The sequence below is a fragment of the Buceros rhinoceros genome, unplaced genomic scaffold (genome assembly GCF_000710305.1).
Source record: "Buceros rhinoceros silvestris isolate BGI_N320 unplaced genomic scaffold, ASM71030v1 scaffold1304, whole genome shotgun sequence".
Lineage (NCBI taxonomy): Eukaryota > Metazoa > Chordata > Aves > Bucerotiformes > Bucerotidae > Buceros > Buceros rhinoceros.
In genome coordinates, this window is record NW_010408586.1 from 47,597 (window position 1) to 58,301 (window position 10,705).

Consider the following 10,705-nt stretch of genomic DNA (forward strand, 5'->3'; position numbering starts at 1 on the left):
TCCACAGCAGTGACTCACCACTGCCTGTCCGCCCGCAGCCCTGGCCAGGAGGACAGGTTAGCACAGGGGAAGCCAAGCAGCCAGCAGCCAACTACGAGGATGCTCGCTCTCCCTGCTGCCTGTGGTCTGTTTGCCCAATTACATTTCCATTTGGTAAAATATTCCACATAAGAAATTGATTTTCAGGAATCACAGACACTCTCCTTTCTTGCTCTTGCATGCGGAACCAAGGAGTTTTGCCAGGCCAGTAACAGTGAAGTGAAGGTCTGTCAGCTGCTGCATTTACAATAGGATTTCCACTTAGTTCTTACCAGCTCTAGAATCAAACACTAAAATTCAACACAGGAAGAAGGAGCTACAGTGTAAAATATCCTTGTTTAAACAAAACGCTGCAGAAACTCCTCATATACTCACTGATAGGCAAAAACCTGAAAGTTTATTTCTAGAACTGACCCCTCCCCTAGGCTGAGAGAAGGAACGCATGTGAAGACCCCCACCATCCTGCAGAACTAGGTGCAAAAGACAGCAGATCATTGAACTCTCACCATACTGTCTGCACCAGTGATGTGCTGGTCAAAGAAACTACCATTTTACTCAGTGGACACGAGGCAAAGCGTAACACCAGTGTGCATGCTCTCCACACAGGAACAGTAGCTGCTTCTCTTGCTATGTCTCTCACTTCTCACAGACACACCTTTCAGATCAAAAGCCTGACATGAAAAATATCAGCAGGGAATCATCAGAACAAAAAGTTGCCTCCTTGGCCAGACTCCCATCGGTCTATTCAGGCTTGAAGCAGGATTTACTAAGAGACAGCAAGAACAGGAGAACAAAGCTAAACTGTGCTTGCTATGAAGCACCAATCTTTGCAATTTAATGACAACACCTTTGCACTTTTATTTAGCAATAGAAAATGTTCTCTGCCAGAGAGTCTATACAAAGCATGCTCAGTGGGCTTTAAGCCCTTTTGGATTGAACCTGTCTAGAGGAATACACAGGCCCCTTGTTGGAAAGGACTTGAGATGCTTCTAGGCCCAGGAGACAAACAGCATCTTCTCCCACACTGATCAACTGAACTAGTTTGCACAGTATCTTCAAGGCTCTTTTAATGCTTAGCTCAGCCATGTGCTTCCCACTGCATATTTAAGGGACTGAGCACAGGGGCAGAAGAACGCTTTCCTGTTAGGCACAAGGGGAGTGTTCATTGTGGTTACAAGTCAGCTTAGAGTACAATGAACTCCCAGGTCCTTGAGGATTAGCACTTGCTGCCATAATCTCTAGATTTAGGAGCTGGGCTTTAAGACTATATTTTAGTCAACAGCTTCCCAGACAACCACTCAAACTGCATCTTGCAAAAGGAGCACTGTCAAGGGACTTAGAGCAAATATTTTTGTCTCATTAAGTATTGGAAAATAACATTGCTATTTTGTATCTATATATACATATGCACATGTTAAGAAAGAGAAAGGAGAGAAATCATGCAGGATAATCTCGAGTAAACAATACTGTTTGTATTAAACTAAAGAAAGAACCACGCTTAAAAGCAGTTTGCATGTGCTACCCTGCACACATTCCTAGAGCTGCAGCACTCACTTCAAAGTCGAGCAGCAGAACTTTTTCTTTTAAGAAGAAGAAAAGGGATCTACTTCCCCTCCTGATTTACTGCAAAACAGTGGCCAGCTGACTGATAATGGACAGTGGCTAAGCAGAGGCTATAAATTTCAGCCTCTCCCTTCTCTGCACATCCTGCCAGTTTTCGCATATTTTGGGACTTTGTATCTTTGGAATTTCTCCTCCTCACTGAACTTGGCTGAGTTTGGCCATCAGAACCAAAAGGTATTTCGTGGATAAGAAGCAGGACACGTGCTATCGCTGACAAGCCTCATTTCCTTAGGAAGTCAAGATAAAAATACGGAATGTCATAGCAGAAACAGGAGTAGCCCACAGGCAGGTGCGGTTTATGAAACTACAATTAAACAGAGTCAAGAAAGATTACATTTCAAACAGATATATCCCCTTTAACATAAACAGAAAATTAATTCTCCTGACTTTGATGTTAATGCCCAAACCAGATTTTAAAGTGCACCTCTGAAAGACAGCAGCTCATACCAGACCTGGGATCTCTTGCTTGCCTACTGAGGCAGGAGGAATATGCTGCAGACCTGAATTCAGCCTAGTTACTTGCTGAAATGAAAGCACAACGCTCTGTCACAATCCTCATGGGTTTTACTCTGCCCAAACTGGCAAGAGCACACACTGTATTGCCAGGGTGGCCTTGTTTTCCTTGAGTAGACAATATATCTGATTCACCAGAGGTAAATTGAGCTGTGCTGTGTGTCTGACAGAAAGGATATAAATGCAGCCCGTTACTTTTTGCTATTATCTGCACACAAAACATATCTGTTTCCCATCAGATCTAGAATCTCCTCAGACAGTTCAAACAAACAGAGCTCATCCCTCATAAGGCAGTGGTGAAATGCCCACACTGAAGCCACCTGCACAAATGCTCCCTCAGCTCAGAAGAAATGCTCCATCATCAGAATTTCTGCAGGCTCTTACTGCTCAAATTCATGTCACTGCAGGTATGACCAGTAGGTTAACTATCACGATTGTGAAAGCATCCACACGCTACCCACACTGAGCCTTCACCAGTGCTCATATCAGGGTCCAGATTCCCAGAGTCAGACAGATGCTAGCAGTTACACATATACATATGACATCACACAATCATTAGTGACTTCCTTACCAATGCTAACAGCAGGTCTCCAGATGACTGGGGGTACCAAGACTAAGAACAGGTTACAGTTAAATGCAAGATTATTGCCCACTTGGACTTATAGACAATGCCCAAAAGCTTGATTTCAAGCACCTGACCTACTCATTACAATGATGGTAACAGACATCAGTAGCTCACCTAAATGACACCCCTTCCTTCTGAGCGTGATGCAGTTGCACTGTCAGACCAAAGGAAGGGAATTTTTAAGGAAAAAGTCCAGACTTGTCCAAAGAGCTCAAGACTTGCAAAGAAATCTTCTTAATGTGCAATCCTGCCCTTCCATTAGTGGAAGCTATAGCCTACATGGCCTTCTAGTTTCCATTATGCTCCACTGTTTTCACATACCAAAAACCGGTAACATACTCCTCAGCTGTGGCACTGAGATCTAAGCTGAGCATCATCTGTTGTGCTACAGCAGAGAGTTATCTGGTTCTCTTACAGCCAGGTAGGCAAAATTTTAAAGCTTCCTCCCTAAACCAAGGAGATTCTTCTGTGCTTCAGACTACAGCAGAGTTCCCTTTACGAGGCCATAAATTCAGTTTGTGTAAACTACATCACAATTTACAGAGCACTGGCAAAATATTTTCTGCTAGACAGGACAAAAACCTTGCAGATCAGACCTGGCATAAGCGCACAGATGAGGAGAAGGCAGAGGCAACACAGCCTTCTTTGCATTTTCTTAACACAGTGATCCACAATCAACCTCGAGTATGAAGTCAGCTCCCGGCCTCAGCTGAAAAGCCATGCAGTACTACTAAATGAGCACCATGAAGACTGCACAGTCAAAGCTCTTTTGCTGTTGACAGGTAATAGATGCTGGTGAGGCAGCAACAGTGCCCTCAAGGATCTTCATGGCAAAAGGAAAACATCTGTTTCTTCCAGCTTTGAAATGGTCATGTTCCCAAACAAGCACGTTAAAATACAGAGAGCGGTATACCCACAAGAACAACTGACAACAGACTATGCACGCAACCAGTCTTCCACTCAGATGGAAATCTTGCACTTAGAAACTGTATGCTGAAAAAAGCAGATAGAGGGGGAAAAAGTGTGTATCAATGTTTTCTATCTCTTTTTTTCTCTTCCCATTGCCAATTTTTCACCCAACCACACAGTATCAGAGTGAAGTTGCTCTTTGCTGGGACAGAGCAAGGCAGAGCCTCGGTGCTCCACATTAGCTCTCTCCAGTCAATCCATGTTGCCTACCATTTCCCAAGCTGTTTGGTAACAGCCAGGGCTTCCCGCCCTGACCTCAAAGCACATGGAGAGCTCCCCATACAACCACTCTCTTGTAGCCGCATCAAACCTGACATCCTCCCCTTCCCAAATAAAATCCTCCAGCCTGACAGTCTTGCTAACCACTCCAAGACTCAGATGAAGAAAGTGGAAGTTTGCTCTTTATCCAAACCGGTGCCAGTCTTGCTCAAGGAACCTTTCTTGGATTGCATCCAAACATCACAGATCTCATTCAAGCCAGGCATTAGATTAATATGCCTTCCTGGGAGATAAAGTCACTGCTCCTTGTATGACTGTAAGGACAAAAGGCTCTCCAGAGTTAAATGTTGCTCTACTCTGTCAGGACTATTAGCTGGCAGGCTAAGCACTGTTCTGCCACCCAAGGACGGGGTGTTGCAACGTGTCTAACAACACGAGCCTCCCTGCAAGGCGCTATGCTCAGCCCTCACCCTAGAGACGGACAGGACCGCCTCTGCCAGACCCAAACTGGGGTCTCACAAAATGAGCAGCAGGGAGCTGGTGGGGGCTGCAGCAAAGCTGCACACAGATGTCAACCAGCACCACAGACCCTGCAGCACCACAAAGGTGAGTCTCCTGGCTTCAGCGCCACAGTAAAGCAGGAGGAAGAACTGTGCCAAGCTGCTGGGCAAGGGCATACAGCAGAAGTAGGTGCAGGATGTCAAATGAAGGATGGAAACGGTCAATTATACAAAAGCGCTGCAGCTCAAAAAGGCTGCCCTACTGGTTGCAAGACTATTGTAGTTCTTTTTGACCTCCTCCCACACCAGATGTTACAGCTCAAGAGACCACTCTGTCCATCTCCATTTTCCTCTGAACTGTAACAGAAAAGCAGTCTGTCTTTTTTTACCCCCATTTTTCTTTTTTTTTCTTTTTTTTTCTTTTTTTTTTTTTTGACTTAATCCCTGGAAGAGATCAGAAGTTAAGAAGCTTCAGAAGAGACTGGACAGCAGGGCTGTCCACATTGTAAACACCTTTCCTGTTTATTCCTTTTCCACAGAATGATTCTTTGTTTTGCCAGGTAATTGTTTAACCGAAGACTACAAAATTTTGTATAGACTAGTAGTAAGCAACCTCACATTTGAGGGACAAGCAAGCACGGAGCCAGTACTCCATAAAGGAACAATCTGGATTTTCAGGTTCCTGATCCATTTTCCCCAATTCATATCAAGAGTAAGGGACATGTCAAAGGCTTTTAGTAACTCTACTGGCTTCAGATTTACTTTGTCTAACTTTGCAGTAAGTACAGCCATGGCCAACAACGTCCATGTATTGGTGCATAAGTACTTTATCAGGCAGCTGCACTAAGTCAGGCAAAGCAGCACATTCATGTCTCCACAATAAGAGTCCAGCTCATATTTAGCTTTTCTAGACAGCCTTAACCCAGTTCTGTTGCACAGTGCCATGACAAACTGCATTTCCCCGTCTCCTAGAGTCAGGCATCAACTTCTCAGGGTTTTTTCCCCTCCAAACAGATCAAAATCCAAAGACTGTCTTTGGTTTTTCATAAGAAACACACGTAAAAGTTAGGGTAAACTTTCGGTATTTATTATTTTTGTTTTCCCCTCATTTTGTCTGCCTGCATGTGTAGGAACACATACACATTTTTATTTATCCGAAGTTTTTCTGCAGATTGCTTTTGGGACGTCTTACAGACTATAGATAGACCATCCACATGATCACAGTTTATAACACCATGTAGGCCATAAGATATAGACTCATAAGAGTCAAAATGACTTGCCTGCTGCAACAGAAAAAAGGACTTGGCGGAGTCAGGAAGATGGCAATGAATTACTTGGGTAACCTTTCCTGTCTAGGTACCAGAGATGTGCCATGTTTCTCTGCAGGCCTGAAGGTTTTGGTTTGGGGCTGTTAATTTTTCTGCAGAGCACGTACAGAAAGGGCAAGACAGGCAAGCACTGAAAGCAATCCAGCTTCTTTCATAAATCAGCAGGATACAGTATCCAGTTGTTTACTTAGCATAATTCTACACAGACTAGACTGGACAAGTCATGAAACACTGGGCACAAGAGCTGAGAAATGCTGCTATTAAAAAGGCATGCGGAAAACTTTCCCAAGGGATGCCAGGAGTGTGTGTGGGAAGAAGTAGGAGGAAGAAGCAGCAGCATCAGGGCTTATAACAAACAGAAAAGCAGCGATTATGTTTTTCCCTTAAAATCAGTTACTAAACCTTTCAAAGAGAAAATCATTGCTGGAAGGGGAACACAGGAGCGACACTGGAAACAACCGAGCAGCTGCGAAGAAAACCCGCAAAAGAGCTAAGGAGAGTCAAGCTCTCTGTTCCAGGTGTAATGCAAGTTAACAGCTTCGATGCAGGCAGATTTGCCAATCAAGCTTTGCTAACATTTAAAATGTTATTTGCTTCACAAAAAAAATGAATTCTTCTAACTGAACAGTGACTGCCAAATCTTACGGTATACTTGGGTTGCATCTGATAATACCAGTCATGGCTCACTTGGTATGCTACATCAGTGCTGCACACCAGTACGCAGCAAGGAGCTCATGGAAAACTAACAGCATGGTCAGTGAGTGGGAGGGGTGAACACAGACTGAACACCACCTTCTCCAAAACAACCCCTCAAAATGAACAGAGAACCTACAACAAAAAGATTAATGGCAGACTACAGGAATCTCTCACATAACGCCTCCCCCCACAACATGCATGCAGCCTGAGATTCATCCTGCATATGTACATTTTTGAAAATAATTTTTAAAGTGTGTATACGCTGATAGCTGGTATTGTTTCCCTTTTATGGTTGTTGGGCTCATTCCAACAACAGAATAGCTTTCAATTGATGAAGACTGGTGGTTTTTTGCTTTTAGTTGTTCTATGCTCCAGTGAAATTTTTTCACCCTACATATGCTCTAGCTTCGCCCTCAAAAAGTGAAAATAGGACCTACATATGCACCTACCTACCATGCAGTAGAAGACTTACAGATCTTTAGATCTCACAGATCCTTTAGTGCTTGCTTTAGTGCTGTAGATCTGAAGATCTATAAAGATCCATACAATCTTCCAAGTCTTTTCTTAATTTGTTTAGAGAAGAAGAAAGTAGAAGAGACAAAAAAGTTTTATGCATATCAAACACTCCCCCAACATTTCAGGCAGCAGTACTAACTAGTCATAATATATTCAAAGATCAAGCTGATATCTTCAGCCCACCTCCTCTTTTCTCATCCTTACCACCATTCTTTTCAAAATCAAAATCTGAAAAGAAAACCACAAGAAAAGCTGAGAAGGACGAAGAGCATTTCCAGAATGCCAGGTACATTACCAAATTGTAATATTTCTTCCAACGTCCTTAGCCAGAGATTATGCTACCTTGTTTTCTTCATGCCAACCAAAACCCTAAGGAAAGCCTTCACTCTGACTTTGACATCCTTCCTGTTTGGGTGATCAAAGCTTTAGAGCAGTAACCTCGCTGATCCTGAGCAATACGCGAATTGCAAAATGAAGGCCTTGAAAACTGAAAATTTGGCGTGTGCCCATAGAGTATGCCAACAAATTAGGCAAACTTGTTAAGCATTTGGCAAAGCAAGCACTGGATCAGAGGTATCCCAGAAGAAAAAGTCTTGTGTCCGTCCTCAGCACAGATTAGACAAAACAATCAAATACCCTCCAAGGCACTGCTTGTATTGAAGCAGAAAGGCGTAACACTGCCAGCAAAACATGCACAAAGGCATAAATCACCTAGACCTTCAGTAGCCGCTCATCAAAAAAACAATTTCAGTTTTGTAGAAGTTTCTACTCAAGCCTCTCTCCCCATGGGCATGGACACAGCTACCATTAGCCTACAAGAGCAGCTCCTGTAAGTGTCACTCCTGAAGCAGGCAGAGAAGGTAAATTTGAGGCTGTGGTTCCTTTGGCATTGCTTTCGGGGCAGTGCTGAGGACAGCAGTCACTGCCCCCTCTGTCCCCACATTCTCTTCTCCTGCTGTCTCATGAGCTGTGATGAGCCAGAACCAGGCTGGGTGCGTAAAGTCCACCAGCAAAAGGAGGTGTTCATGAAACCATCCCATGAGGAACTGAAGCCGTGGCTAGACGGTAAAGCCATCTCTGGCAGCAACACCAGTTTGAGCTACTGCCCTTTCTCCCCTCAGCCATTGGCAGCTCTTTTCCAGTCTCATAGTGATGTCTTCTTCATAGTGATGGCACAACTGTTTGTAATGTCATGTGCTAAACGAGATCAACGAACAAATCCAGGTTATAAATAACCAGGGGAAAGAGAGGAGTGAGGGTATTTTTAACCTGGAATTGGGGCCTGTTCACTGATCCAGGTCACCATATGGTCCTGGGGCAGTTGTGCCAGCACAAGTGTTGGGAGGCAGTCAAGGAACCAGTGAGTAGGAGTGGATGGGAATATCCTACAGCCACATCTGCCACTGAGAAAATGGTAGACGGTATCACCCATGTCTGGTGTTAGCGACAGTATCATCCATGCCTTGTGTTAAAAAGTAGAGCTGACTTAGCATGACTTGGAAGAATTTACACTACATTTTTAGCCTCCGCAGGCCCATTACTTTGAACCAAAACCACATGAGCTCCACTGGTTGGAACGACAACACTTTTCAGCTGCGTGCGGCTACCATCTCCAAACTCCTCCCTAACTGCCCTTCATCCCCTCAAAAAGCTTGTGAGCTAGAAGATGGACAGTGCCAATACACAACTAGCTTTTCAAAACTAGCCAAATATTTCAGAAAGTTTCGAAACAAGCCATCATCGCCCAACATGAGCTAAGCCATACTATAGACAGCATTTCTAATTGGTTTCCTTTTGCTGTGCAACCTCTCCGTTACAATTGCTTGTGATTAATATACGCTATTAAAAACAGAGAGAGTATGCAGTACAGCCAATCTTAACGTTACGGAAGAAACCTCCATCGTGCACAGTCCAGCAAGCTGCCCTATGTAAAACCACTGCACAAATAGAAACATTTGCTGTGCAAAGAACATCCACTTTGTGCCAACGCACCTTCATTCTTCTCCAGTTTATCTGCTTGTTAACTGCAGCTAAAGAGCACTGCCTCCTCATGAAGGCAGCCTTTGAAAATCTCCAACTGAAAATTGATTTTTATCAGGCCATCCTGCAAAGCAAGAATGTCTAGCTAGCTCTTGGCAGACAGACACAACAGCCTAACTTAGAGAGCAGCAGTCACACTGCCCATCGATCACAAGGAGATTCAGAGATATGACTGAAGTCCTATCAGTTGACCTAACCCCGGCTTCTTGTTTTTCTCCATCTCCTGCCTGTTTACGCATTATACCCCAGCCACTCACCTAGGAGCTTCTGACAAAGGCCGTTTTGACTTGTTTGCGCCTATACACACACTAAAAATAAAACATTTTGCAGCAACACCCTTGTAGGAGTTTTGCTTAATATAACCTGCTTACCAGAGACACCCTGCTCTGTACAATGCACACACATTAATATATTTTTTTCCCCCTAAGACCTGCATAAGATTGAGGAGTTCAGAAAAATAAGATCCTTGGTTTGAAGAGGCAAAATCTCTCTTCAGAAAGGCAATATCAGTCAAGCATTGCAGATATCACATATCACACAGGAGGATCTCATTCCATTTTAAATCTGAAGCTGTTCTGTTAATTTGCAGATGTAACTCTACGAAACACAAATGGAATCAACAGGGAAAAACCCATGCTTTTCCTGGTCTGCTTTGAAGACTTAATTTAAAATGATTGCTTTTTGAACAGCATAAACTGCAAGACAACTAAGGATCCAAACACAAGCATATATTTATTTTTATTTCTTTGGCTGGGTTAATTTCCCATCTTTCCCATCTAAAACTCCACAGTAAATCCCCCTGGGTCAGTTACAACTACTACTTTACACTGTCGAATTCTGCCAGCAATCTGCATATCGTTCCTGCAGATGTTTCTGCTTTCAGGCTTCTTGGAACTTTATTGGACCCACTCCTTTGAATAAATGTATACCCTTTGAGAGCTGCAACTGTACCAGGGAAACTGGTACAGTCCTCTACTTCAAGAAGCCTGTTTCACCTTCTTTCTCAGTAAAAAGCAAGATGCTACATTTAAGAGAAGAAAGTGGAAAGGAGGTTCTCTGACTTTTTTCCCTTTTCTGAGAAATTTCCGAGAAGGGTGTGCTGCGTGTGCCCATACATCCTGGGACCAGCCAAAGCAATTTGTGAAAGCCAGAGGCCCTTGCACTCGAGCACACAGAAATCTCGTACAGGGCAGAAGGGCTCGAGAGGTCAGGTCCTGCAAACAAAAATCAAACATTCACTTGCAAGGACCGTGACCTCCAACATAAATATGAGGTAAGCCATATACCGTCTCTCATTATTTCAATTTTACCGATATTGCTAATAAAGCAGAACGTTGCTCTACTCACCTCAGTAACATCCATGACTTTGATGGCTGCCAGCTGACCCGTTTTGACATGTCGACCCTGAAGAAGAGAGAGAACTGTCAGCACCAGCATCTGACCCATCATCCCTTCATCATGCACAGAGCAAAACATTCACATGAGAGCTACAGCCATTGGGTTTTCCCCAACTGTGCTGGACCCTTCTGATACTTCATGTGAAAAAAACCAGCAAATACTTCAGATGGCTAAAAAAAAAAAATAATTTTTTTTAAATGTTCTTTTACAAATCCTAGAACCCATTTCTTTTTCTCCAC

The 10,705-nt window shown here is 43.5% G+C and overlaps 1 protein-coding gene across 1 annotated transcript in view; it reads right to left on the reverse strand.

The window, feature by feature from the left end:
* LOC104492347 (mitogen-activated protein kinase kinase kinase kinase 4) overlaps nt 1–10,468 on the reverse strand; it is a gene marked incomplete at its 3' end in the record, with an annotated part of 56,970 nt that extends 46,502 nt beyond the window's left edge. Inside the window, exon 1 of the mRNA XM_010134893.1 lies at nt 10,416–10,468. Coding sequence (XP_010133195.1) covers nt 10,416–10,430 — 15 coding nt within the window. The remainder of the gene's footprint in view (nt 1–10,415) is intronic.
* Between the last annotated feature and the right edge of the window lie 237 nt (nt 10,469–10,705).